Source organism: Penicillium arizonense, assembly GCF_001773325.1.
Source record: "Penicillium arizonense strain CBS 141311 chromosome Unknown PENARI_contig041, whole genome shotgun sequence".
NCBI classification, from domain to species: Eukaryota; Fungi; Ascomycota; class Eurotiomycetes; order Eurotiales; family Aspergillaceae; genus Penicillium; species Penicillium arizonense.
The window spans coordinates 95,163-122,642 of record NW_019173318.1 but is presented as its reverse complement, the minus strand read 5'-3'; the positions used below and the strand labels follow the sequence as shown (position 1 = coordinate 122,642).

The window sequence follows — 27,480 nt, the reverse complement described above, 5'->3', positions numbered from 1 at the left end:
ATCGGCCTTCTTGAAGCCGTAGCGATATCGAAAAGGGGCATTCAATCGCTAGCGAGGTAGTCTCCCGCTTCCGCGTAGGGCTATTCGGGCTGTTTCTTAGCCGGCGGCCCCGGTCACAGCATAGGCGAACTATCTTTAGGACCCCTTTCTTTGTACGTTTCGACCGAAGAGTTGAGACTGCGTAGCCATGCTGGCGGCCGAAGATATTGATCGCGACAATTCCTTGCTTAGGCGTATCGTACTGCTGAGGTAAAGGAGGCAGCGGGAAGGTGTAGGACTCGGGAATAGCGTCATGGAGGCTTGGCGGCGCGTGATGGAGGCTTGGCGTCGCGTCATGGAGGCTTGGCGGCGCGTCATGGAGGCTTGGCGGCATCGGCGGGGACTCGGGAATAGCTTCATGCTCAGAATCGGACGGCGAATCAGGCTGTGAGGAAGCCATTGTAAAAAGCAATAAAATGCGAGAGAAATGGGTGGAAACATGGGAGGTTTGAAGGTGTAAACAACAATTATTTTGGATTTCTTGTTGGGTACTACAGTGGTACAGGAGTGACTTAATTTTACTAGCGATTTACATAGTAATTTGAGGTACTAAGGTGTGATATACATGCAGGGTAGTGGTAGCAATAAATAAAAGTTCGAGGATGAAAGCGGTGAGAAAAGCGGTCAGTAAATGCCTGAATCCTCAGGCAGGGGGGGGGTGTTAGCATCCAAAGGGGGGGTGTCTGTATCAATCCCCTATATCTACAGTCAATACCTGCAAAATGCAATTTTCCACACAATATAACCTAGTAAGTTTAAGTTGACATCGAAGAAAGATTCCACAAAAAATCCGCAAAAAGTCTTTAAATTGGTCAAATTACGTTGCAATGAACCGTGCAATGGATAAATTTGTGCAAAGCAGAGCCGCCAAGTATAAAGTTGCTGCCTCAGGCGGCAACAAGCTCCGGCCCGCAGCTTAATAAGCAATCTCCAAATTACTCAAATCTTTCCCCTCCGCGAGAAACCACCTTGGGAGCTCCGGTCCAGACATTTGTGTGGTTTGATTAAGATTTCCACTTGGAATTAATCTTTCTGCACGTTTACTGTCTATCCACAATGCCGCCGCGCAAGAGGACGCAGCCCTCGGCGGCCAGCCAGGCGCGACGACCCTCAGAGGTAACAAAACTTTTTTCTAGTCGCGAGTTTCATACGTACGACCAATGTACTGACTGCTTTGACGCTTCATTAGGCTGGAAACTCGTCGGCGACTGATCCCACAAAAAGAAAGCGCCCCTCCGTATCCAAGCCAGTTCCTGAGCCTCCCCGGCAGCCGGAGCCAGAGTCGGATCCAAACGCTCCAAAGTTCAAGCCGAGAGATCCATTCGATGCGCTCTTAGAACCATTTTACTACAACAAGGGTCTGACTGACCCAATCGACACCGCCAGGGATAAATGGAACTTGCTGCCCGCATTCCTCAAGGTCAAAGGATTGGTGAAACAGCACCTTGACTCCTACAACTATTTTGTGGAGGTACAACTGAAGAAGATTGTCGAGTCGAGCTCCACTATTCGCAGTGATATCGATCACAACTTTTACATCAAGTTTACCGACATCTACGTTGGTTCGCCTCGACGAGCTGACGAGCAAGGCGATGGTGGATTGGAATTCGAGTCAACGATCACGCCCCAAGAGTGCAGACTGCGAGACACTACATATGCTGCACCCATTCTAGTCGACTTTGAGTATGTTCGTGGTCGCCAAAGGGTTATCCGACGAGGCGTTTCTATCGGAAGAATGCCTGTCATGCTCCGCAGTTCTAAGTGTGTGCTGGCGAACAAGACCCCTGCTCAGATGAGCGTTCTCAACGAATGCCCATTGGATCCCGGTGGTTACTTCGTTGTCAATGGAACAGAGAAGGTCATTCTTGTGCAGGAGCAGTTGAGCAAGAACAGAATTATCGTTGAAACCGACCCCAAGAAGGAAATTGTCCAGGCCTCGGTTACCAGGTAAGTGCACGATCGAACTATTCCAGTCGAGTGCTTCCGCTAACATCTATGAAGTTCTTCCAACGAGCGTAAATCTAAGAGTTACATCGTCTTGAAGAAAGGAAGACTTTACGTCAAGCACAACGTGCTCAATGAAGACATCCCTATTGTGATTTTGTTGAAGGCCATGGGAATCCATACCGATAAGGAGATGATGCAAATGGTCACTGGCGACGACAGTCTGTACCAGGATGATTTTGCGATTAACTTCGAAGAGGCAATCAACGTCGGTATCTACACTCAACAGCAAGCCCTTGACTGGATTGGCTGTCGGATCAAAATCAACCGCAAACAAAGCGCTTATCGCCGGACCCATGTGCAAGAAGCAATTGAGGCGATTGCATCTGTCATCATTTCTCACATTGAGGTTCATGACATGAACTTCCGCCCCAAGGCTATCTATGTTGCCCACATGGCCCGTCGCGTTCTTATGGCCAAGAATGACCCTGCTTTGGTGGATGACCGTGACTACCTTGGTAACAAACGACTGGAGTTGGCTGGCCAGATGTTGGCACTGCTCTTCGAAGATTTGTTCAAGAAGTTCTGTTTCGATATTAAGATGAACATTGACAAGGTCTTGAACAAGCGCAACCGAGCTGAGCAGTTCGACGCTTGGAGTGTTGTGACCATGCATGGAAACCACATCACCCAGGGTATGAACCGAGCCATCTCAACCGGCAACTGGAGCTTGAAACGTTTCCGCATGGAGCGTGCAGGTGTTACCCACGTTCTCAGTCGACTGAGTTATATTGCTGCTCTCGGTATGATGACTCGTATTTCCAGTCAGTTCGAAAAGACCCGAAAAGTCTCTGGCCCTCGTGCCTTGCAGCCATCGCAATTCGGCATGCTTTGCCCTGCCGATACACCCGAAGGAGAGGCCTGTGGTCTGGTCAAGAACTTGGCTCTCATGACGCACATCACGACAAACGACGAAGAGGGACCCGTGCGAAACCTGATGTTCATGTTGGGTGTCGAAGACATTGCCAGTGTTGGTGGACAGCAGCTCTATGCCAAGGGTGCTTACACTATTTCCATCAACGGTACTCCGACTGCCTTGACGAGACGACCCAAGTCCTTCCTCAACGCTTTCCGAAGACTGCGCCGTATGGGTCGTGTTTCGGAATTCGTCAGCATCTACATCAACCACCACCAGCGAGCTGTCCATGTGGCAACCGACGATGGAAGAATTTGCAGACCGCTTATTGTCGTGGAGAATGGCAAATCTCGGGTTCAGAAACACCACCTCGAAAAGCTGCGAGACGGCAAGATGGAATTCGATGACTTCCTTGCCCAAGGTCTCGTTGAATATCTTGATGTGAACGAGGAGAACGACTCCTACATCTCGATCTACGAGAAGGACATTGGAAACACTCACACCCATCTCGAAATCGAACCTTTCACTGTCCTCGGAGCTGTCGCTGGCTTGATTCCTTACCCTCACCACAACCAGTCCCCCCGTAACACCTACCAATGCGCCATGGGTAAACAAGCAATCGGTGCGATTGCTTCGAATCAGTTCCAGCGAATTGATTCCATTCTTTACCTCATGGTCTATCCCCAGAAGCCAATGGTCAAGTCCCGAACTATCGAGCTGACCAAGTATGATCAACTGCCTGCCGGTCAGAACGCAACTGTTGCTGTGATGTCTTACTCCGGTTACGATATTGAGGATGCCCTGGTATTGAACAAGGGCTCAGTGGACCGCGGCTTCGGACGTTGCCAGGTCTTCCGCAAATACGTCACTAACCTGAAGAGTTATTCCAACGGATCAAAGGACGACCTCCGCCCACCAGAATACGAAAACGGCGCTCCAATTCGCAAGCACGCACTCCTGGAGCATGACGGTCTAGCCGCCGTTGGTGAGCAGGTCAATGCAGGCGAAACCTACGTCAACAAGGTTACACCCAAGGTCCAAAACTCCACGGGCATCACGGGCTCCGACGCTGGCAGGAACGAGTATATCAACGCATCCATGAATTATAAGCTCCCAGACCCCGCCTACATCGACAAGGTCCTGGTCTCAGCTACAGAGGGTGAAACCCAACTTATCAAGGTCCTAACCCGCCAAACCCGTCGTCCCGAAGTCGGCGACAAGTTCTCCTCTCGTCACGGTCAAAAGGGTGTCGTAGGAATCATCGCAGACCAAGCGGACATGCCCTTCAGCGACCAAGGCATCAACCCAGATATCATCATGAACCCCCACGGTTTCCCCTCTCGAATGACAGTCGGAAAGATGCTGGAGCTGGTCGCCGGCAAAGCAGGCGTCCTCTCAGGCCAGCACGGCTACGGAACCTGTTTCGGCGGTAGCCCCGTCGAAGAAATGTCCCAGATTCTCATCGACAAGGGTTTCAGTTACGGTGGTAAAGACTACCTCACCTCCGGTATCACCGGCGAGGCACTGCCCTTCTACGTCTTCACCGGTCCAATCTATTACCAGAAACTGAAGCACATGGTCCAAGACAAGATGCACTCGCGTGCCCGTGGTCCCCGTGCTACACTTACCCGCCAGCCCACCGAGGGTCGTTCCCGTGACGGTGGTCTCCGTCTCGGTGAGATGGAACGTGATTGTTTGATTGCGTACGGTACTAGCCAGCTGCTCCTTGAGCGGTTGATGATCTCGTCTGATCGACACGAGGTGGATGTTTGCGAGAACTGTGGCTTCATGGGTTACTTGAATTGGTGTCCTGGCTGCAAGTCTTCTCGCTCCGTTGTGAAGATGGTTATTCCTTACGCTGCCAAGCTGCTTATCCAGGAGCTGATGAGTATGAATGTCACGGCTCGTCTGAAGCTTGATGATGAGTTCCCTGAGATGAAGGGTCGTTAAAGCTTGTGATTGGGTGAGACTTTGGTTGGTGTTTGGGATACTCAAAATGGGTCATGTGTGCATACTCGGTCTTATGAATGAATGGCATAGCGCGGCGATTTTATTATTATTCTTGCTGAACTCTTCTTCTCTTGTAAGGGGTGATTGTAGTTGTAAAGACAACAAACAAACCACTTCAGGTGAGGCAATTTACGACACCAGAGGTATATGAACCAAAATACATCCTTACGGCTACCCATCATGTAGAGCGCCTTAATACTTCACGAAGAAGAACAGATAAAACCCTAGATTCATTTTGGAACAATTGTCTAATACCCGGAACCAAAACCAGTAAGAACGAGAAAACAGACACCGACGAAGCAGCAAACTCCATTATTAAAGCGACAAAACTTTAGACTCAAAAGCCACATGCTGATACCGCATGAACTCCATTATCTCCTGCAAAAATTTGTTTCGATTCTCCAAAGCTTCATCCAAACTAAGCGGCGTATTCCCCTTGGACTTCCTATTATCAAGAGCAAGCTTCGACATCGAGGACCTGAGCTCGTCATCCGACGACTCTATATCCATAGTCCAATCAAAGCGCTGCGGCGGAACATTGGCGGTAGAAATAATCCGAATGTTGGGATCGACGAGGAAGAACACGACGGCGCGCCCGTATCCAGGCTTCGTCTTGTCTTTCAGCTCGTACCGCGTGAACCTGTGCTGGATTGTGCTCGGGTACATGATAGTTCGGCCAGGTACGACGCGGATCGCGCCTGGACATTGGATGGCTGGTTCGCCGTTATCTAGGCCGAAGACTTGCCGCAGCCAGATGAAGTCGTTCGGGTCGTGTTCTACTTCTGAAAGTGTGGCCGTTTCGGCAACGTTGCGGAATTCCATCAAGGCGTCTTCGATGTTGTCATGCTCGTAAGTGAGGAACGCGGAGGCGCAGATATGTTCGTTCTGGGCGCCGTTGTTAGGATCAGATGCATTGGTCGTGTTGGAGTAGATTGGAGGCTTTTCCTTTTTTGATACTCACCATTTGGCCCTCGACGTGCCAGTCTGTCTCAAAATACGGATCGTCTGGGGTGAGATCACAGCCAAGCAGACGGGTGACTACCTGCAGACCTCGATCTTTGTAGTCGCGGACAAGATCAACGCCTCGTTCAATTCGAACAGGAGCGGGTAGATCCTCGGGCAAGTTGTGCATCATCCAGGGGGGAACGGCCCAGGGGATAAATTTGCCTGCATCAGGTTGGATAGCGACGAGATTTTCCATTCTCCATTTCTCATTTCGCTCGTCGAACACGCTTTGTGCCTCTTTGGCACCAATCTGGGGTGCCTGGGCCGCAGTTTCCTTGGAAATAGGATAATATTCCGCCTTCTCGTATTCGATCCGGGCACGGGCATGGAGCTGGTCCTTCAGGGGGGTCAAAGTTGCGTTCCATTGAGGGATGATGTTATTGAAACACTCCTCAAGGAGCTTGTAAATGTTCCGGTGCTTGACCGGGTGAAGATTGTTGATATAAGTGATTATGTGCCATCGACCATCTTCACGGTATTCCCAGTCTGCAGGGAGGAACTGGTAGTTGCGGCTGTAGGGATGAACTTGAATATCTGCCCGGGACAGGACTCGCCAGGTGATGTCCTCTCTGGTGATTCCAGTCTCCTTCGGGACAGGTATGACTTCGCCTTGACCGGCGTACTCAATGGCATTCTCGAGTGAAATAGTCCTGTCCGGGAGAATGCGACTTTTGCCGTACACAAGAGGGTACAGCGCCATGGCGATGAAGTCTCGCTGTTTTCTTAAGAATCCCGGGTAGTAGAATTTCAACTCTGGCTCGTCACACTCCAGAGTCTTGATCTGAATCCTGAGACTTTCAATAAGCGAGTCAGGCAAATTCTTGTCGGATTTGGTGACATCGCCATTGTACAGAGCAACAACGTCTGTGTTTTCATAGATCATTGCCTTGAACTCCAGCTCGTCGATAATCCATTCGGCCATACGCGGCGTTATATCTCTACCACAGCTCATGGCATCCTTTTTCCACTGCTCCTGGATGGCAGGATCAAAAACCTGCAGATATTGCTCAGTAGGAAAGGATGAAGTAAGAGGATGAGATGCTCACCTTTTTCCACCACTCCGGGATATCAGTCAAATATTCCAGAATGCACAACATGTCGATCTCACGGAGAGTCAAGACTGGCAGACTGTAGAATGCTTTAGTATTGTTGGCCTTTGGATGCCCATCCACTCACTCTACATAACCTGCTTCGATGTCCCTATCATCTAGAGCAGATGGAAACAGACTCCGGCTATGAACACCATAGATATTTTTTTCGCTTGGGGCATAATCCAGTGGCCGGCCGAATCCTGGGAGTTTGAGGCGACAGTCTTGAAGTTTCGACGAACTGAGCGAGGCCGCCTCCTTGGTCTTGTTTTGGGACATGCTGTATAGGGTCAAAACGACCACTGTATCTCTCTTTAGTAGAACAGTTGAATACTTCCGCCTTCAGACTGGATAATCCACCATGTTGGGTTAGAGAAACAGTTCATGAAAAAGACACCGCAGGGCAACATAACTTACTTGAACGAGGACTGGTCTCTAGCGTGATACTGTACCAGACACAGATACCAGAAAAAGTAGCAGTGGTAAAAATGGGACCACAAATCATCGTGTAAAGAGAAATATTTCAATGATTCATGGGTGTCGTCGTGAACTCATGTATATCTAAGAAGCAACGGAACTCCCTTCCGGCCTTTCAGTAGATCTGTGCCGTAACAAAAGCTACGGGTGCCATGGGTGTCTCTTCGAAAATGCAGTCATAGTGATCTAGGATCCAGGTATCATGGCAGTAGGGAACCTTGTATAGAATCTAACCGCAGGGTCAAGGGTCGAAACATATTTTGAGGACTTCTAACTCTTCAATGCATTCGTATCTCTATCTCTAGCAGAACAAGGGCTCACGTGGTAACAAGTCTCAAACCAAAACCAAAGGTCCCAAATAATCCTTGACGATACCCCAATACCGATCCGGGTCAGCCTTCATATGCGCAACATGAGGAGAGCCCTTGAACAGTTCACGACGAACCACCCAGCCCTGAGCCTCCGTCTTCAGAGCATGAGATTCCGTGTCCCGCCAGTCAACCAACTCATCAGCATCAGAGTAGATGTAGCAGCGAGCTAGAGCCTTCTCCGGGTTAGCCGCCCGCACCAAAGAAGTATCATTGATAACCTTGCGAGCAAGGGAGATCGGATCCGGAGAAATGGAGAAGACATGAACCAGCTTAAAGAAAACCAAAAAAGCAAAAAGCATAGCTTTCCCCAGCAAGCGCAAGATCCACATCTTCGGAAGCGCGTAAGAGAAAGCCTTTAGTCCAGATCGTAAGCTCGACTTTCCCGGTGCGCTATCCAGAACCATTGCCGAGATAGGTAGCGGTGTTCCTGTAGCTTCTTTCCAGGCTTGGAGTAGATGAGTGGCATTGGACAACCCTCCATTCGAGAACATCTGCATGTAGACCGGGTTCTCAGGGGTCACAAAACTGCGCATTGCTTCCACGGCCGGTACCATGCGGGCTCGCTGACTTTGGGACGACCGAAACATGAAGTCATTTGAGGAGCTCCGGACAAAAATGATTCGGGCTGATGGTACCAGGCGTCTGTATTCGATCACATATTTGGCCAGGGCACGTGGTGGTGCATTCATCCAGAATGCAATGAGTATCACTGGCCGAGTTGCTTGGTTGCTTACTTCTGGATCTTGGATGTAGACTGAGGGGCCCAGCCTGGCAAATGGCGCCAGTGGATTAGTTTTTGTGGCCATAATGTATGCGTTTTTTGACGTCCTTGTGCCAGGCAAAGCAAATGCTGCAGCGGAGTGGGGCCGACGATCCCCAGGTTTGCCAAGTGCCGAGGCACATAGGTGAAGTATAGCGATACGTCGAATGGGGTGGATTCATACGGGAAGTAATCGCTTGTCATAAGATGCTGAAACGCACAAGTGATGCGAGCTGTCAGGAATTCCTGTCGCAGGTTCTTGTACATGGCGGACTGCAAAGCTATATACTAGTTTACAAGAAACCCAGAGCCGTGCTACATGCGGCTCTTCGACCCCAGCCTCTAGAAAATTGACGAAAGTATAGCTGGCTATTCATCTTCAGGTCGCTATGTCCCTATGTTGAATAATGCTGATGGCACTTAGCTAGCTATAGAGACTTCGTGTAGTTATTAGGCGCCGCCCTCCGGGGTAATCATTAGATTCTAGCAAACCGCCTCAAAAATGACGCAAGAAATAGCCTGACAGGGCATCGGGGGCCTACTGTTTTGATCGAGTAGAATTGCCTCGGAAACATGCGAACAGGGGGCGTTGGTGTGCATATCCTTTAGATACAAAGCCTTTCACAAACCGGGTAAGATTGGCGGGATAACCACTAGATCGCGCAGAATACATATGGATACGAGACACATGAACGTAAAGCAGTGTGTTACAAGGTCATTGTATGTATTCATGAGAAAACGCCGAAAAGAGACACCTCCTCAAACGCCAGGACCTTGCTGTATCGTAAACGAGATCCCCGCCGCATAATCTAGTTTCCCCCTGTATGGACGTCCGGATATATGACGGTGGAGATTATACATTGCAGCAATCAGCGCAACGTGCGACCACCCTTGGAGTTCTTGCTGCTTTCCTTGCCCTTTGAGCTCCCAGCCTCACTCCCTGATGTGGGGGTTTCCGATCCAAGATCCTTTCGCTTCCCCCGCAATGTCTGACCGATTCCTTGGAATTTAGGCTGGTCTTCTTGAACGACCTGTCCATTCTCATCACGCTTCTTGACAGGTTTGATGGTGTAGCCGAAGAATAGCTGATTGGGTGGGAGTCGAAGCGGCTGTGGGCCGTTCAGTCTCCGTGCAGGGGGAGGATGTTGAGGATTTGAAGCCCCGGGAGCAGGAGTAGAAGGGTTCGGGGTTGGGGCTTTGCTGCCCTTCTTTGCGTTCAGACGCTGGCCCCCGGACAGGAAATTAGAGGATGCTGCTCGAGCACCTGCTGCCGCCTCGGTGGCCTCCGGGGCAATGGCGGTGTAGTTGATTGATTGTGCCATGGTGCCATGGGGATGCAACAATCCACCGGGTGGAAGCTTTCCACCGATAACGCTACCGGGTGTGCTTGTTCCACTGGTCTTCTGCGATTCTTCATATCCAACAGGTGCGGCGAAATCGACTTCCAGATCTGTCTCTAGAACAGAAACTGCATTTTTGGACCCAGACGGCTTTGTCTCTAGCACCGCCATCTCGTAGACTTGATCATTGTATGCGAAAGTGAAGACATCGCCCTTAGTAAGGCATGAGAAATTCCGGAAGGCGTTTTCGAGCACGGCCTTCGGGTCACTGATATCGAGGAAAGAGGTGGACTGTGCTTGGAGCTTAATGAACTGTCCTGGGGGAAGGTCGGTCGATTTGATCTGGAGAAGGTCGCCAGGCTCCAGCAGTAACGTTTGCATCAGCTGTAGAAGGCGAATCTTAGCACAGGCAGGGGAACTCCAAGATGGATGCCGCACTCACCCAGAATGGCAAATATATCTTTCCTTCCTCAGCGATAAATTCCAGGACACCGGCATGTGTCATTCTCTCCTTTGCCCCATTGTGAAGCTCGAACATCATCGGGTAGGTAATGTGAAGGCGGGTAAGCTTGTCCAATGCGCTGGGAGGCATGATAACCTTGCCGCCATGATTCACATTCTCTCTTTCAGGACCAGGGAGCATCGCCACTGGGTAGCAGCGGTAGTATTCGTCGAAGCGGCGAGCTGCTGCGCCAGGACGCATCATGCCGGCACCTAGGACTCCGTCCATAGGGTCGTCGGACCAGTAGTCAGGTCGGAACTGGAGATGTTAGAAGGGATAAAGGAGGAAGAAGGCGTCAAGGGCTTAGTGGCTCACCATAGTAAAGGATATATTTCGAGGTAGATTGAACAAAGTGACCGTTTACTTGACGCCCTCAGTGACGCAAGTTCGCTCCGCCATGATTTTCCGCTCCGACCCCAGAGCGGAAGTCACCTCTCTGAGCTACGCCGTGCGACGAAGCTTCTATTTTCTTTACTTCCGTGAAAGTAACATTACCTGCACACTATGTCCAGCTCACTACCGCGCCCCAAGCGCGCTGGTGAAGATTTCGCTCGCGCGCACTACGACGACGCTGGCGAGGAAGCTTCAGAAAACAAAAAGCCGCGCTTCGACCTTCGTAACCCCTCATCACTTGCTGCCGATGCGCAAGAGGACGATGCAATTCTGGACGCCGACGAAATTGGCCGACGTGGCCAGCAAATACGACGCAAGGCGATCAACCTTGACGGCTACGACTCGGACAGCGACAACGAAGGGTTCTCTGGCCGCGGGGAAGAGAAATCGAAGCGCAAACAGGATAAGCAAGATGCCGATGATGATGACATGTTTGCCGAGCTACAAGAAGATTTTGGCGAAGAAGAGGTCGACGGCGATGAAGTTTTGAACAAGAACAAGAAGTCCGTTCGTTTCCTACGGGATGACGAGATTGAGGGACAGGTCGCTTCTTCGAAGGGCGGAGGAGCGCTCAATGTAGATCTGAGCAAGGGCGCAGATCAGATGGCCGACGATAATGAGTCCAGTGACAGTGAGGTTGGGGAGGAAGAGCGCGCACGAGTTGACGAAGAGGTCGACGAGGAACTTGGCGCTGGCGCGAAGAAAAAGCACGCGCCTCTACTTGATGCCTTCAACATGCAAAATGAACAGGAAGAGGGTCGATTCGATGACCAAGGCAACTTCGTTCGCAAGGCAGCAGACGCAGACGCAAAGTACGACAACTGGTTGGATGACGTTTCGAAGAAGGATATTAGAGCAGCCAAGGCAGCTGCCGACAAGCGCGATGCAGAACGCAAAGAGAAGGATCGAATGGACGACAGCATTTTGACATCGGATGTCCTTAAGACTATCATTACACATCTCGAACGCGGTGAAACGACACTTGAAGCATTGGCCCGACTAGGCAAAGGCCTTCGCCGGAAGCCCAAGTGGCAGAACAAGAAGAACAAAAAAAAGGACGCGGCTGAAGATACTGAAATGACGGACGAAAACCCCGAAGAAGCGTCCCGAAAGCAGGCAATTGATGCTATCACTGGCGCCGCCGATATCTTGATGGGCCGAGGCCAAGTCGATATTTATGACACAGAGCGTGAAATGCTCACTCGCCAATACCGCAATGAGACCGGCGAACAATGGGTTGACCCCCCCTCCTGGTCAGAGAATGGAAAGACAGACCAAGGGCCAGCCATGTGGGAATATCGCTGGTCTGATGCTCGAGATGGAGGGGATGCCCATGGCCCATATGACAGTGCGATGATGGACTCATGGAACAGTGCCGGCTACTTCGGGGAAGGCGTCGAGTTCCGCCGAGTGGGCGACACAGGCTCGTGGAGTAGCAGTGTTAGTTTTGTCTAATATGGTCATATGTCAGCTAATTTAGTTTGGCTACGAGCGAATATCTTGAAATGAAATATTAATGTCATGACCTCAAAAAGAGGACCTCAATTCAATTCCGCAGGCCAAATCACCTCAACAAGCGCCAGTCCTATCATACATCGTTTGATGTGACAAATGAAAGCCAAAAAACAAGTAAATCGAAATCCAGTGTAGTTTTTACCGAATAGCCCGAACGAATACCGCACATGCATATGAAACGCAGCCATCGCATTATTACGACAGTTCCATAGCATCGCCATTAGCACCGGCATTCAAGCTAACGTTGCCCTGGTCGCCGATGAAGCGCTGCTCATATTGGTTGACGAACTTCACGCTGCGAGCCGGGTCGTAGAACAACCGGAAGCTGCGCTGCACGTCATCGACACTGACTTCCTTCGCCTTGCGTTTTTGGGTCAAGAGATGAGAAGTGGTAATGATGTTGCTGGCATAACGCAGGTTGGACTCCTGTCCGATCTTGGTGAGAAGGGCCAGAGCATCAGGCGAAATATCGATTTCTTCCTCCTGCGCTCTGATAGCGAGGATTTGACGGATCTCGTCGCCCGAGTACATCTGTGTGCTCACAATGACTACACGGTCAAGGAAGTCAAGGGGCAAGCCGTGAGGGGAGGTGTATGTGGTTCCGCGAATACGTGCCTGGCCGCGGTTGCTGGCCATGATGACGATAGGGGCCAACTCTGCCTCGAGGGCACGGTTGACGTATGAGTAGCACTCAATATCGAGCATGTGGACCTCATCGATGAACAGGACACCTGGAATGATCTCGGCCTTGCCCTCTTCCTTCCATTCGGCCACCTTGGTGTTGATTTGATCCCGAACCTCGCTCCGGATCTCGCCTGTGTCGCCGGAGAAAAGCGCCAGGAAGCCTTGTGAACGCGAGTTGATAACATCGATCTCGTGGAGGCTAACAGTGTGGACAATCTCCTTGCGAACCTGGAGCTCGCCTTCGGGGCACTGGACAAATTTGGTGTCGGCACCCATAGCGTCGTAGTCGCGAGAGCGGGCATATGAGCGGCCGAGCTTGGTGATCTTGCCTGAGGACTTATCGATCGAAATCACGTCTCCTGCCATGACGCGTTCCTTGGTCATAGAATCAATCATCTTTGTTCCCATGTCATAAATCGTTTCCATATCGGTGGTCTTGATTGTGAGCTTTCCTTGTTTGTTGCCCTGCAGAGGTCAGTATCCAATGTCATTGATTCCCCGGAAATGCTTCACTTACCCCGGTGACGCTGCGATCAATTTGAATCTCCACGACTTCACCCTCGATGATTTCACTCTCTTCTTTAATGCGCACGCCAATTGACTTCCGGAACGCCTGGGTCAAGGCTTCCGTCTTGGACATTTCCATTGAGAAGATTTCAGACGAAGCGAGCATAGTGAAGGGAACATCTGGCCCAAGAGACTGTGCCATGCCCATTGCAATTGCCGTTTTCCCTGTGCTGGGAGGTCCCGCGATCAAAACCGCGCGACCAGCAATCTTGCCTTCCTTCACCATCTGCAAAATCACCGCCGCGGCCTTCCGAGCCTTTTCCTGGCCCACAAGGCCTTGCGACGATGTGCGAGGCTGTAAAGTATCCACATCAACACCAAGACCTCTAATATGCGAATGGGCGGCGATGAGGTTCAGTCCCCGGAGCTCCTTGCTCTCTGCGACGGTCGAGATTGGCTGTTTTGAAGTTAGTAGCTGGGGAGATATCATTGTAAAATTGCAACTAACAACAGCCATTTTGGTAATTGTCCAGGGCAAAACCTTTCTCTGACAGCAAGACTTTGTTGGATAAATGCGATAGAGCTCCAGAAAAGCAAGAGAAGAGAGAGAGGCAGGGCAGATCACAGACCGCAGTGCTCAGCTACCGCCCGGCAGAATATTTGCCAAAGAAAACGGAACTACAGTAGACATCGAAATGAGCATCGCCACATTTGAAACTTCATTTCGAAGCAGCCCATCTCACTTTTTCGTTGGCTCACTCGAGCTGTCCTCTGCGTTAGTATTTAATTTCGGTCTCAGTTCATTTCGACTATCACCTGCAACACCCCACTTCCCTCAACGACACGACGTCGCGTGTCCTACACATCTTGATACATTTATTTGCGGCCCTCATCCTCATATCTCCACCTTTGGGGCAAAGTGCGCGAGAGAGACTGACCAGTGTTGAAGTTCTGGGTCGCGAAGAACCAGTGATCGACCCGTCAATCCCATACGTCCGTCCGCCTGACGTTGTTAATACAATGCGCATTTTGCTCTCTGTCGTTCAATTTCAGGGAGCATGGCGCACAGAATGGATATCGACTTGCCACAGTCTAGGGGTGCCAGGCCGGGTTTCGCAGACTGCTACAGGCCCCATCCATCACCCGCTCCAACGAGAGATCCCCGGAGACCTAGTCCGAGGCCGAATATAAGACCACCACCATCCGTCTCACGTCCCCCGAAACCACTGGGGACATCTACCTTGGGTGGCCCTGGCCCATCGGGAGCTTCTTCAGCCTCCACAAATCCTAACACTCCAACCCTACGAATCACCACAACAAACGCACCCACCCCAAATCGGCCGGCACTAAATGACCCTCCCTCAAGTCCCCAGGCAGCCGTGTCCCTCTTGGACGTGATAACATCAGTGATAAAAGCCGACAAATGTCAACAGGAGAAAGACAGACTAGAGAAGGAAATACCCACTTTCGAACGGAATCTTCAAAAAGCCAAACAATCCCAAGTCTTCCCTGGTGCTATCTCTTTGTACCAGCAACAGCTGGACGCAGCAAAAGATGAGTTGGCCAAGCAAACAGATATCATCGAGCAAAGTCGGTTGGTGTCAAGCAAAGCCCAGGAGATTTTGCTTAGTCATTGGTCTCAGCCAAAGGCTCAGCCTGAGATCAAAAAGATATCAGAAAGGATTGAGAAGATGGAGTCACAAATGCGGGATCTGAAGACTCAAGCCCCGCGATCTGCCTCCAAGTCAAGCGTTCCGGACGATAAACTTAAGGCGATCAACCACAACATCTCAAAGCTTCGAGAACCCGATGCCTCGACGACCAACAATCTCACCAACATTCACGGGCGATTAGAGACAGTCGAAACCGCACTCTCAACAATTCAAAGAAAATCCGAGGTCCCATCTGGAACGATGGAGGTTCGTGTGCAAAAACTAGAAAAGTCGATACATTCGCACTCTGTCCGATTAGGGCGCAATGACGTTTCGAGCACCAAACCTTACAAGGATCTTGAGGCGAACGTTTCCGAGCTTCAGGGCAAGGTATCCAAGCTTCAGGGAAATCTTAATAAGCTTGAAAGCAACAACTCCAGGCTTGACAGCGACTTGAAAATGGTCGACAAGAAACATCAAGACAAAATCTCTGGTGTTAATAACGAACTTAAAAAAGCCAACAATGAGCTGAGCGGGAGGGTATTTCCCCTTGAGCACCAAGTGACACTCCTCAAATCCCAACAACGCTCTGCCAGCGGTGGCGCACCTTCTGGGACACCTGAAGATTCCTCATCTTTCAGGAACCATAGATTGTCCTCCTTGGAGCAAGAAGTCCAGGCACAAGGAACCACAATCCAGGGAATCATGAAAATCCACCAGGATGTGCAAGACGAGTATTTCGCAGAGCTAGAGAAATTGAAAACGTCCATCGATTCGCTAAAAGAGGAACACGAGAAGACCAAACAAGATGTGACCAGGATCGACCAGAAAAATGAGGACCTGATCAAAGAACTGGGAACTATTCATGCGAGCATTGGTACACTTCACAACTTTTGTACGAAAGTTGAAACCGATCTTTCGGAATCAAACCGGCAACTTCGAACCGAGCTAGATAATTATCGCAGTGCTTGCGCAGGGTCTATCGAGGGACTTGAGAAAAAGCTGGACAATTATCGCAGTGATTTGACGGCGTCTGTGGACAAAATACGAAGCGATCTGACCACGTATTGCAGCAGTTGTTCAATGATGATTAACCGGCTCCGGAATGACTTGAACGAAGCTTCGAAGCTCATAGAAACAATGACACCCGCTTTCCAGGAAGCGAAAAAATGCACCAGTCTTCTTACAAGTCACAGCGTTTCCCTTCGATCGCTCGAGATGCGATGGTCAAACATCACTACCGGTGATTTAGTCAAGTCCATGTCGGATGCTATGCTTGAAATGAGCCCCTTGGTTAACCTCAACCAAATGGTTCAAACGCATGTAACTGAGACCAGAAACAAATTTGCCGCTCTCACGGCAGATATCGCTCAATTGCAGCAGCCATCTCAATTGTCTCCCGAAGATAAAAATGCACTGGCAGCGTATCCAAGTATGTTGGAGAAGATGAACAGCCTTTCGCGGCGTGTCGATGCAATGCAGACAGCTCTCGATCACCTTTCCATCCTTGCGAAAGATATGGACAACTTTCAGCAGCCATCACAATTGTCTCCTGAAGACAAAAAGGCACTGGCACAATTTCCAAAGATCTTCGACACGGTGACCACCATCTCGCAAAGTTTCGGTCCGATGAAAGAATCGCTCGATCACCTTTCCACCCTTGCAAATGATGTTGCCATCTTACAGCAACAATCGCAATTATCTCCTGAAGACAAAAATACACTGGCACAACTGGCACAATACCCAAAAATGTTGGAGAGAGTGACCGACCTCTCACAACGTGTCGAGCTCATGGAGCACATTTTCAATCAGCACACACCCAACTTACAAAAGCTGCTGCAGGAAATGAGTAATTTGTCCAATAAGGTCACAGCTAACGAGGAGATGATCTTTAGTGTTGGTGCCAAATTTGATGACTTGGACCCCGCAGAGCCCTCTGCAGAACTCATTGAATCTATGAAAAAGATTGATCCGTTGATCGCTAAGGTTGACGGCCATATCTTACAATTGGAACAAGTGCAAAAAGATGTTGCCGAGTTCAACAGAGCAGAAGCCGAGCGCTGTAATGCGGATCTACAGCATCTCACAGAGATCAACACACGATTATCAGACCTGGAAGTCAATATTCCACAACGAGAGGAAATCCAACATCTGCTCGCAGAAGCGGAAGGTGCTAAATTACGGGATGAGGTGCTAGAACACCGCTTGGCGAACCTGGGATCCAAGGCTGAGGGAATAGGACACCAGCTGGCAGACCTCAAAGCCACTAAGCTTCTTACTGAAGAACTTAAGAGTGAACTCGACTTCCTTAGTCCTAAAATCGCAGAGCTTGAGACCCAATACCAAGCCATCGAAGACGACGGTATCAAGTTGACAGATGACCAATTGAAACGCTTGCGGGAACGGCTGGCCGGTGAGCCGATCCATAACATGCTTCACCGTTTACGGAAAGCCGAGGACAACATCAAACAAGCTCTCAGCAATGCTGACCGTCCGCTAGAGGTGCTTGCTCTCAAAAGGCCAAGCAACGACACCTCTAGCCCAGCCAAAGCCTTCGCTCCTACAAAGCCCGGTCTGTCGTCTGGAGCGTCAAGCGGCTCAGAGTGTAGAACATCGTCACTCAAAAAGCCCGAAAATCAGCAAGTTCAATCATTGAAAGCGGGCAAGCGGCGTCACTCTTCTGGGACGCCCTCAGAGGACGAAAGAAGCACACCAGGCCCTTCCTCTAGGGCTTCTTCACCAGCACCTAGCATTTCTTCGGGCTTTGGCAAAAAGGAGAAGAAGGAGATGAAGGCTAAGAGGAAATCAGGGAGAGAGGGAGAGAGAGAAACGAGAGAAAGCTCCGTGACAAAGCCGAAAAAGAAAAAGCAAAAGCATGAGGCCCAAGCCTAGGGCTAGCTATGGTTTCGTGCTTGATTCTTCACTCTCACCGCCTCACCCCTTACCTCTGACGTGGATGTACGACTCTGGGAAGCAGCAAATGGTTAGGGACTCGGGTTTTCAGGGCAGGAATCAGTCTCTTAACAGGCCTGAGTGCCTGATCAGTGATGTGCTCTTTTAGATACCTCTATGGTGCCTAGAATCTCACCAGGCCTATTAATGTACATTCAAACACATGTCTATCTGGATCACCACAGTATACACCTTATATCCCTGTTTAAACCTTTTCTAAAAACTTCACGACAGCTTTTACCCACGATGTTAGCATACATTTTAGGGATACTGGGGACTATGGGAGCTTACCTTGTCTGAAAGCTTCAGGGTTCTCAGAAATAAGCCAGTGGCCAGCTTCCACATCGGCGATTTGCGCGTTGGGGAAGAACTTCTTAATAGCCGGCATGGTATCGTCGGAAACGTATTGAGATCTAGTCCCACGGACGAACAGCGTTGGGCCGTCGTATTTAAGGTTATCTGATTCCTTGAAGGGGAAATCGGCCATGTTGTCGAGAGAACGGCCGATCACTGATAGTGGCACGCGGAATTTAAGCGTGTTGTCTTCTTCTGAGCGGACCAGATTGGTAAGAAGGAATTGGCGGATAGGGAGGGACTGAAGATTGTTAGCATTTGAGCTGACCGAACACTGAGTGTCTAGTTGCTAGCTTCTAGCTTCTGGGCTCTACCACATAGGGGATAACCATACCTCTTCGTAGTCTTCAAGAATCTTGTTGGCATCAGATTGCTTGGAGACCTTCTCAGCCTCAACCTTCTGCATACCGCGGACATATTTGGGGAAGTCGCTCTTCAGTGCGGCATTCACTGGGGCGTTGTCAACCGGGATCAAAGCTGAGACTCGATCGGGTGACAGTAGGGCGACTGCCATTGCAGCTTTGGCGCCCCTTTGTTGTTTGTCAGTACCAAGGAACGAATAAACCGAAATAGCAACGCATAGTTCCGAGTTCGTTTGAAAGATGGAGCAACATCACGTACATGGAGTGTCCAATCAGGACACACTTGTCCAGCTTCTGCTGTTGGATAAACTCTTGTATGTCCTCGGCCATGACGCTGTAGTTGTGCTCCGCGGCATGGAAGGACTGGCCATGATTCCGTAAGTCCTACTCCAAAATGGTTAACATCTGTTCCTCAAAGTTTTCGTATCTTCTTGGGACAAGATACTTGCACGGGAAACTCACCAGGGCAAAGATCTGGCATTTCAGATCTCGGGCCAGGGCCCTGAAATATACGTAAGAATGTTTCTCATTTCAGCCCATAGAGACATATCACATACTTTCCAATACTCCGATTATTCTGTTTCGATCCAAAAAGCCCGTGGAGGATTAGGATCGGGTTTCGGACGGATTGGCCATTTTCCGGGCCAAACACTTGATATGCCAGGTCCGATTGCAGCACTCGGGCCGTGGAAAAGGCCCGAAAGCTTGAAATGCCTCTCGCGGCTGTCCGTATGGAAAACATCATGTCAAGAATCAGAATGGATCAGGGAGTGTGGTTGATATCACGATGGTGGAAGATCGGGAAAACAGTTCGCGATGACTAATCAGGTTAGCGTCCCCGCGGCTCCAAGGTCGGGCCTGGGCAGCTCAGGCGGACAACTGTTGGACATTTGACAGTTATTTAATGAGAGAGACATTTGAACTTGCCGTATCCTGTGGAAACCTACACAGTTCTCGGATTCGATCTGGAGATGTGTTGATCTCTCTTCTTTTACTCGGCTTGGCAGCGATGATCAGATCTAGACCTTTGCCAAGCCTCCAATTGATGTGAAGTGAGCCGTTCTGTGGTTAGAAAAAGGGGGAAATTCCTGTAAAACCTTAGGTTGAAGCCTATCATGTACGATTACAAATCCAAATATATCTGGGGAAGACGCGGGGGGGTGAAGCTGTGAATAACTGATGACTTCATCTCACTTGGGATATGCAACCATTTCGAATCCCTTTGTACAAAGTGCGCCTATTATAAAGCCCAAGCTATCTCTCTGTCCCTATCTGAGTATAGCCAGTACCAAGATAAGCCCACCCATCATGGCCGATCAACCAGAGCCATACAAGATCTCCATTTCCGATGACAAACTCAAGGACCTTCAGCAACGTCTAGCACTAGCTAAACTTCCTACACAGCTAGAATCTTCAGATGGCGATTCTTGGAGCTCAGGAACTCCGGTCAATGAGATGGAGCGTCTGATAGAATACTGGAAGAACAGCTTTGACTGGCGAAAGGCAGAGGCCAAGTTGAATGAGCTGCCCCAGTATCGAACACAAATCGAGGTAGAGGGGTTTGGTAGCTTGGACATTCACTGTAAGCTTTTTTATTCATTTGAGTAATATGATGGCGAATCCTCACAAGGACATGTCGCAGATGTCCATCAAGTCAACCCAAATAAGAACGCCATCCCACTGCTATTCAGTCATGGATGTAAGTGCAATTCCCATGTCTCTTGCATTTTGACAGCAACGGACACCAGCTCTGACTCAGTTCACAGGGCCAGGATCTTTCATCGAGGTATCCAAACTTCTTCCGTTGTTGAATGGGGATGACAATAACCCCGCATTCCATATCGTGGCACCATCTTTGCCTAACTTTGGCTTCTCCTCTGGCGTAACTCGGCGCGGATTTGGACTTGCGCAGTATGCGGAAGTCATACACAAGCTGATGATCAAGCTTGGTTATGACCAGTATGGTAAGGTCCCGCAGACAACTGACCTGCCCGGAACATACTTGCTCCATACTAACTCAAAATACAAACAGTAACCCAAGGAGGAGACTGGGGATTCTGGATTACAAGAGCCGTAGGCTTCCTATACCCAGAACACTGCAAAGCCTCCCACATCAACATGGTATTAGCCAAGCCCCCTCGATTCACAGTGAACCCATGGCTAGCCCTGCAACACTCACTGCTACCATACAGTGAACGAGAGAAGAAAGGCCTCGAACGGTCTGCATGGTTCGAGCGTTCAGGATTCGGATACAATCTCCTCCAAAGAACCAAGCCGCAGACAATCGGCGCCGCACTTGAAGATAGTCCTGTTGCCCTGCTATCCTGGATTTACGAGAAACTTCATGACTGGACTGACTCATACCCCTGGACGGACGACGAAATCTTAACCTGGATATCGATCTATTGGTTCTCGACTGCGGGCCCGGCGGCTAGTGTCCGCATCTACTATGAAACTCTCCATACTGGGGGGATTGAGGGGATTTCATATGAGAAATTGATTGAATATATCCCGCATGTGAAGTTGGGAATCGCGCATCTTCCTTGTGAAATCTCAGTTGTGCCTTCTACTTGGGCTGCCGGGTTGGGACCGGTCGTTCGGCAGAGTGAACATGCTGATGGCGGACATTTTGCCGCTTGGGAGGTTCCTGAGACTATCGTTCAGGACTTGCGGGCTATGTTCAATAAAGATGGTCCATGCTACCAGGTCGTTTTAGGACACGGTGGTTATTAGTATGTGATGTTCAAATGCAAATTTGTCATCGTCCGAACTCAACTGGTTGCAATTACACTACCTATCCGAATGGAGATTGGACAGAGTGATATACAATCTAACGATGAAAATTCGCAAATGCAATGAATGTTTCACAAAGGCCTGATGGTATCACCTGACCGTAGAAACTAAGTCATCAATCATCTATTGAAACATAGGCAAGTATGGATATATACATCAATCATCTTAGCTTAATCGTCTAGCTGTCCAGCAGCACAGGAACCTTCTCACACAGATATTCGACAACAGCATCAGGTCCACGCTCAACCTGCAAGCCCTCGGGAATAGCGTGCAGCTTGATATCCGGGCGAACGGACTTAGCAATGGCGTGGATCTGCTGAGCCTCCTCGGCGCTCCACATGGATGCGCTGAACTGACGGCGCCGTTAGTCTCTCCCAACAGGCACTCGGTAATTCCGAGAATGACTTACCAGAACCTCGGGGTTGTGCTGCTTGACCTTGGCCTCGACCTCGTCGATCTCTGTGTCGGGAATTAGTCAATTGAGTCGAGTCTATCGATACCGCGCGTAATGCTTACTCTCGCAGTTGTCGACGTGGACGATCGTGTATCGGTCGCTCAGTGCCTCGGCGACGCGGCCGACGAGCCGCTTCGCGCGCTCGGGCGCAGTGTTGACTGTGACGAGGTGGAAAGGACCCTTGGGAGCAGACATTGTGAGATATAGAGACTTGAAGTCGAGAATTGCGACATCCGCGGGGTTTTATTAGGGCCGCATCCCACTCGCCACATCCCCACAAAGTGTGGGAGTTGCCCCTCCGGCTTTTCCAATGGGCTAGAAATGCTCCGCTATCGGTCTCAACTCCGACTACATAATTAATTGTCTGGGGTTTCTGGGGTTCTTTTCTGTCTCTAATTAACTCAACTAAACATGTCTAAGATCGCCTCAACGTTTTCGCGTGAGTAATCTGGACCCATTGTCTTCCGACGCATCTAACAGCGCAACAGGCCTGGTGCGCTTCGTCCCCAAGTCGAACCCCTCCAAGATTTTGATCGGCGAGCCGGTCGACCCTAAGTTGGATGTTGGACTCGCCCTTTACCAGGGACAGGAGGTTTCTGTGCGCCCATTTTCTGGCAGCTCAGTCTTGAGCCCAGGCAAGGTGACCGAAGCGATCGAGACGATAGAGCGCATTCTGTCCCCTCTGGCGCAGGCCGAGGTTGGGACTATTCGCTGCATTGGCCTGAACGTGAGCCATAATGTATATCCAACACCAAAAACAAAGACACTAATATATGCGCCAGTATGCCTCTCACGCCAAGGAGATGTCTCTCCCAATCCCAGAGGTGCCAACATTGTTCATGAAGCCCTCCAGTTCTCTCGCCGATCCCTGGCCCGCGCCAACCGTTCTGCCCAAGATTACGCAGCAGGATAACACCGGCGATTATGAGTCCGAGATGGTTATCGTCATTGGCCGTGATGCCAAGGACGTGTCTGAGTCCGAGGCCCTTGACTATGTCCTTGGTTACACAGCTGCCAACGACGTTTCAAGTCGGACTTCTCAAATGAATCAAAGCCAGTGGTCTTTCTCCAAGGGCTTTGATGGCGCTTGCCCAATTGGTATGTTGAGTCCGCTGTAGTAGTTCAATTGTGACCTTGAACTAACTCAATATCTGTAGGTCCCGTCCTCGTCTCTGCTGCTCTCATCCCCGATGCTAGCAAGCTTCACATTCGCGGTCTTAAGAGCGGCCGTGCCATGCAGGACTGTCCTCTGACGTAAGTTACATAAGTTTCCCGCCTTTGTGGTCCATAGGAAGAAAGCTGACATCTGACTTTTGCAGTGATCTCATCTTCAGTGTCCCCCAGCTGATAAGCTTCCTTTCTCAGGGCACTACTCTGCCCGCCGGTACTATCATTCTGACCGGTACCCCTCCTGGCGTTGGCGCAGCCAAGAACCCCAAGGAGTTCATCAAGGCTGGCGATGAGTTCGCCGTCGAGCTGCTTCCTCACGTTGGAACCCTCATCAACAAGATTGAGCACCAGTAATGAATCCATGATAAATAAGATTAAATATGAGCCCTTGATGCAAGAACTCCTGTTCTATGTATTCGCCTTAGACTACCCAATGCAAAAACAATATACTATCTCACAGCTGTCAAGGCAAATGGAGCCTACCAGTACTGCCCGCGAATTCACGAAGAACCAAGACATAGCCGTGGCCACCCACAATCCCCACAGGTATCGGAATTATGCATGATCGCCAGATCTGGACCGCTTGAATCCCTAGTTAAAACATCACGCAAGGGGTATATATTCTCGAAAGCATGGCTTGTCAAAAGTTCATCACGAATATCTCTATGAGCTTTGACCAATGACAGAGCTCGACGGGGTATAACTTCTTCCCTAGGTGGAATAAGTCTATCCCGCTTTGTCCGTATGAATTTCTTGGCATTTTGGACAGATTGGAAAGGGGGACGGAATCCTCTCTATGGGTGGTTTGTACTGTTGGAGGGATAGACACTTGTCACTGGAAGAAAGTTTGTTTGTTTATTGTATTTTATTGAATTGTAGTGCTGCCAGTATACTACTACAAATAAACCTAAAGCTAAATAGTTGATATAGAGATAGATCTATGGGAATAATTTCACTGTGTATAATGTAGCCCAATGCCTAGCACACACCTAAGGCTGAATAGACCGAAACATTTAGCCCACAATTGCAAGCCGAAGTCATGATCCGGTGGTTGCATAACAACCCGCGATGGCTCCATTTCAGCGCTAAAGGACAAGGCCGGGTCGGCGTCCCGAGCTCTCTCCCGGAGGATTTCTGTTCGGAGTAGATTTCTCTTAAAAGACGGTCTGCGGCTTTTTCTTTTCGCTGTTTCTTTTTGCATATTTTTACTGTTGCTTTCTTCCTTTTGTTACTTCTCTTCTTTAATTCTCGAGCTTCTCTTGCGTGGGTCTTGAAGCGGCTCAATCAGAGTTTTGTACCCTCGCTCTATACTTACATCACATCCACCAATTGAGCCGAGAAGAGGTTTCGATCTCGGTTACTCGACTACACTACTCGATACATTGTCTTCTTACTGACTAGGTTGCTCTCTATTTCATCGGCTGCCAATGCTGTTGAAGAAGAATGACTTTTCAATGTTCATGAGTCAATCTATATACAATCCCGAACGGCATTGCCGTGCCCGAAGCTGAGTCTAGTCTAACGCACCCGAACCCGAACATATATCGTACCGTGTCGACCGCTCATCTAAAAATCTGAAGAAAGCAACATCGCTTCATGTCTAAACAACAGACAACGAAATCAAACCCGATTCCGCTTCCGCTGTCCTCTATTCATCGCTACGCCAGACCCGACCCCGCCAATGGAGGAAAATAGTTGGGATGACACTAACAACAACGATCATCGCCGCACCGATGCCCGCACTGGGAGCGATGCCGACAGTCTCAAACATTGGCGAGAACCTACTCGATAATTAGCCACAATGCCACAACACAAATCCATACAACGGCTGGAGGGAGAGAACACATACCAGAACGGACCCAGGAAACCCCAGATCTGGCGCACGAACGTGACAAACACACCAATGCTAGCAGCCTCCTGCGGGAAGCAGTCAATAGCATAAGTGACCATGACAGTCGTGACCAGCTGGTTACCGACAGCGCTAATAGCGGTACCAATAATGGGCGTCACACTCCAGTGACCAGTTTTCGCTTCCTGCGTGCAAACCAGGAAGACAATCAGGCCGATGATGGTCAGCGCAAAACCGAAGTAGCTGAGCCAGAGACGGAACTCGGGCTCGGCCTTGCGATCGATTCGGCGGGCGCGACGGCTCATCCAGAAGTCGGAAAGGACACCGCCCATTTGCTCGCCGATTACGGAGCCGATGATTACACCTAGGAATTGAAGTCCTAGTTGCTCGGCGTTCAGCTCGAACTTTTCTTGCAACAGTTGGGGAACCTCGACTGTTGTGAGGATGCTGCCGAAGAGGAAGACCATTGCATATGCGCATGTCGGGATTAGGATCGAGGGGTGGCGGGCCATTGTTAATGGTCGGGCGAACTCATACCATGTGAATGGCGTTGGATCGATGCGTCGCAGGGACAGGTACTCAACCTTCATGGCTGATTTCTCCGAGTCGACGCCGCTGCCTAGGTAGCGGGTCTCAGGACCGAAGAAGAGATACAGGATGAATTGGCCACCGTTGATCTTTGGATTGTCAGCTAACAAACAGAGAAATAATTTATATGTGGGATTTGACTTACCATTGCGAGGATCCAGTAGATCCAGTGATATCCGGCACGGTAGGTCACAAAACCAAAGATGAAAGGACCGATGGGGACACCCAAGGTGATCATCAGAGTCCAGACACCCATGTAACGGGCACGGTCTTTCTTGAAAGTCGTTTCCATCACGACTGCACTGCCGATGGCGGAGGCAGGAGAGATGAAGAAGGCCACCAGGGCACGACACGCAGCCAGAGAGGCATAAGTGGTACTCTTCGCACAACCAATATTACAAACAAGACTGCAGACGAGAGAGAGGAGGAAAATAGGCCGGCGTCCAAACCGGTTGGACAACGGCTTCCAGAAGAGTGGAGCACCTCCGAGGATGGCAATTTGCAGAGAAGTCAAGTAACTGGCGTTTTGCAGGCCAATGCCCAGTTCCTCGGCAATCGTCGAATAGGCAGGGATGATGGCAGCGGCGGTAAATGTGCCCATGCAAGCGTGGAATGCCACAAGGATCAAGTTCATCATTTTCTATATATTGATGCGTCAGTCTCTGCTGGATTGGTTCTCTTGGCTCTCTCGCTCTCTCGCTCTCTCGCAGGGCGAATCTGAGATCTCGTAACTGGGAACCAGGGACTTACCTTCCACTCAGGCCAGTTGTAAGGGTCAGCTGCGCCCATTCCGGGAATAGGGTCGAGATCTAATGTCCCATGTCGTTCCATCAGATAATCACGATGGGCCTTGGGAAGTCGAGCAGCCACCGACTCCCCGTAGGTCGCTGCCCTGTCATGTCCTGCGCTCTCTACAAGATCAATGTCGGTTTTGCCGCAAGAAGCGTCTTCGACCTCATCTCGACCATCTCGACGAGACGAGGACGGTTGCAATTCCAAAGAGGTCATGTTGATCACGTCCCCAGATCAAAGTAGGGATCTGACAAGCAGTCGACGAACTGGAACGCATATATTTATGGCAATGGTAGGAAAGTAGCGAGTCGAAGATCGTCAGGATAGTCAAGGGGGGTGTATTGAAGTATTCACCAAGCCAAGACTGAAGTATAAGGGATGAAACTCAAAGTGACGAGGAATGATGCAGACACCGGGATTTCTCTCAAAAAGGCGAAGAACATATTGGTAAAACTCCCCCCCGGTGAGTGTGCAGAGCCAAGCCGCTAAATCCACGGACAATACCCCAGGGTTATGTCTTCGGGAAACCCGGCTCCGGCATCGTGGAGAGAAATGCGGAGGCTCTCCACGGGCTGGGCACTCGGCGAGTCACAATGCGGCTAAATGCGATGCCTTGTCAGACACATTAGTAAAGCCCACCATGGCACTTCAGCACGGCTAGCCGACAGAACTTGTCACTATACAAAATGGCATCCTACCCGAGCCAAGTACCGAAAACTACTAGTTTTGACGTCTTGGCGCAATCTCCCCACGGGCCCGAACTCCATATCTTCTTGCTTTGCCCACTGGGGTTTGTGAGTTCGCGGATGGATTCCCAATATTGCCACCGGGACCTATCCCGTTCCTGGGGAAGCCGCTATCCGTCGGTACTTAGGTCTGTCTGCAAGCCGCGCAACAGGTGTGGACCCTGTGTAATCTTTGGTTTTGGTTCTGAAGGCAATATTTTGCCGAGCAGTAGTCGTT

General features: G+C 50.1%; 12 protein-coding genes across 12 annotated transcripts; 5 read left to right on the top strand and 7 right to left on the bottom strand.

The window, feature by feature from the left end:
* Positions 1 to 157: 157 nt before the first annotated feature.
* PENARI_c041G12090 (uncharacterized protein) lies at positions 158 to 439 on the bottom strand (the record flags this gene model as incomplete). Its single annotated transcript, XM_022637142.1, has 1 exon — positions 158 to 439. A coding segment is annotated over one exon (282 nt), but the record flags the coding sequence as incomplete, so codon positions are not given.
* Positions 440 to 1,095: 656 nt separating this feature from the next.
* PENARI_c041G03419 (DNA-directed RNA polymerase III core subunit RET1) lies at positions 1,096 to 4,849 on the top strand (the record flags this gene model as incomplete). The annotated part of the gene is made up of 3 exons (XM_022637107.1): positions 1,096 to 1,155; positions 1,229 to 1,986; positions 2,041 to 4,849. 3 exons carry the CDS (start codon positions 1,096 to 1,098, stop codon positions 4,847 to 4,849), a joined length of 3,627 nt encoding a protein of 1,208 aa, XP_022483038.1.
* Positions 4,850 to 5,224: 375 nt separating this feature from the next.
* Positions 5,225 to 7,281, bottom strand: PENARI_c041G07890 (DUF4246 domain-containing protein; the record flags this gene model as incomplete). The annotated part of the gene is made up of 4 exons (XM_022637124.1): positions 5,225 to 5,794; positions 5,871 to 6,908; positions 6,961 to 7,042; positions 7,091 to 7,281. The coding sequence occupies 4 exons, from the start codon at positions 7,279 to 7,281 to the stop codon at positions 5,225 to 5,227; spliced, it is 1,881 nt and encodes a 626-aa protein (XP_022483017.1).
* Positions 7,282 to 7,813: 532 nt separating this feature from the next.
* PENARI_c041G00884 (uncharacterized protein) lies at positions 7,814 to 8,877 on the bottom strand (the record flags this gene model as incomplete). Its single annotated transcript, XM_022637095.1, has 2 exons — positions 7,814 to 8,492; positions 8,585 to 8,877. The coding sequence occupies 2 exons, from the start codon at positions 8,875 to 8,877 to the stop codon at positions 7,814 to 7,816; spliced, it is 972 nt and encodes a 323-aa protein (XP_022483046.1).
* A 2,079-nt stretch (positions 8,878 to 10,956) lies between these two features.
* PENARI_c041G02521 (GYF domain-containing protein) lies at positions 10,957 to 12,300 on the top strand (the record flags this gene model as incomplete). The annotated part of the gene is made up of 1 exon (XM_022637104.1): positions 10,957 to 12,300. One exon carries the CDS (start codon positions 10,957 to 10,959, stop codon positions 12,298 to 12,300), a length of 1,344 nt encoding a protein of 447 aa, XP_022483003.1.
* A 255-nt stretch (positions 12,301 to 12,555) lies between these two features.
* Positions 12,556 to 14,068, bottom strand: rvb2 (RuvB family ATP-dependent DNA helicase reptin; the record flags this gene model as incomplete). Its single annotated transcript, XM_022637130.1, has 3 exons — positions 12,556 to 13,509; positions 13,562 to 14,008; positions 14,060 to 14,068. The coding sequence occupies 3 exons, from the start codon at positions 14,066 to 14,068 to the stop codon at positions 12,556 to 12,558; spliced, it is 1,410 nt and encodes a 469-aa protein (XP_022483047.1).
* Positions 14,069 to 14,621: 553 nt separating this feature from the next.
* Positions 14,622 to 18,095, top strand: PENARI_c041G06663 (uncharacterized protein; the record flags this gene model as incomplete). The annotated part of the gene is made up of 1 exon (XM_022637120.1): positions 14,622 to 18,095. The coding sequence occupies one exon, from the start codon at positions 14,622 to 14,624 to the stop codon at positions 18,093 to 18,095; it is 3,474 nt and encodes a 1,157-aa protein (XP_022483016.1).
* A 265-nt stretch (positions 18,096 to 18,360) lies between these two features.
* On the bottom strand, positions 18,361 to 19,613 carry PENARI_c041G11155 (uncharacterized protein; the record flags this gene model as incomplete). Its single annotated transcript, XM_022637140.1, has 6 exons — positions 18,361 to 18,389; positions 18,447 to 18,750; positions 18,844 to 19,039; positions 19,131 to 19,255; positions 19,334 to 19,373; positions 19,429 to 19,613. 6 exons carry the CDS (start codon positions 19,611 to 19,613, stop codon positions 18,361 to 18,363), a joined length of 879 nt encoding a protein of 292 aa, XP_022483034.1.
* Positions 19,614 to 20,179: 566 nt separating this feature from the next.
* On the top strand, positions 20,180 to 21,604 carry PENARI_c041G05642 (epoxide hydrolase family protein; the record flags this gene model as incomplete). Its single annotated transcript, XM_022637114.1, has 4 exons — positions 20,180 to 20,453; positions 20,514 to 20,570; positions 20,638 to 20,835; positions 20,904 to 21,604. 4 exons carry the CDS (start codon positions 20,180 to 20,182, stop codon positions 21,602 to 21,604), a joined length of 1,230 nt encoding a protein of 409 aa, XP_022483014.1.
* Positions 21,605 to 21,842: 238 nt separating this feature from the next.
* PENARI_c041G07910 (uncharacterized protein) lies at positions 21,843 to 22,313 on the bottom strand (the record flags this gene model as incomplete). Its single annotated transcript, XM_022637126.1, has 3 exons — positions 21,843 to 22,016; positions 22,074 to 22,123; positions 22,181 to 22,313. 3 exons carry the CDS (start codon positions 22,311 to 22,313, stop codon positions 21,843 to 21,845), a joined length of 357 nt encoding a protein of 118 aa, XP_022483012.1.
* A 216-nt stretch (positions 22,314 to 22,529) lies between these two features.
* Positions 22,530 to 23,642, top strand: PENARI_c041G09012 (fumarylacetoacetate hydrolase family protein; the record flags this gene model as incomplete). Its single annotated transcript, XM_022637134.1, has 5 exons — positions 22,530 to 22,557; positions 22,607 to 22,845; positions 22,901 to 23,216; positions 23,276 to 23,372; positions 23,438 to 23,642. The coding sequence occupies 5 exons, from the start codon at positions 22,530 to 22,532 to the stop codon at positions 23,640 to 23,642; spliced, it is 885 nt and encodes a 294-aa protein (XP_022483024.1).
* Positions 23,643 to 24,936: 1,294 nt separating this feature from the next.
* Positions 24,937 to 26,733, bottom strand: PENARI_c041G00263 (uncharacterized protein; the record flags this gene model as incomplete). The annotated part of the gene is made up of 4 exons (XM_022637094.1): positions 24,937 to 25,069; positions 25,138 to 25,814; positions 25,871 to 26,365; positions 26,476 to 26,733. The coding sequence occupies 4 exons, from the start codon at positions 26,731 to 26,733 to the stop codon at positions 24,937 to 24,939; spliced, it is 1,563 nt and encodes a 520-aa protein (XP_022483004.1).
* Between the last annotated feature and the right edge of the window lie 747 nt (positions 26,734 to 27,480).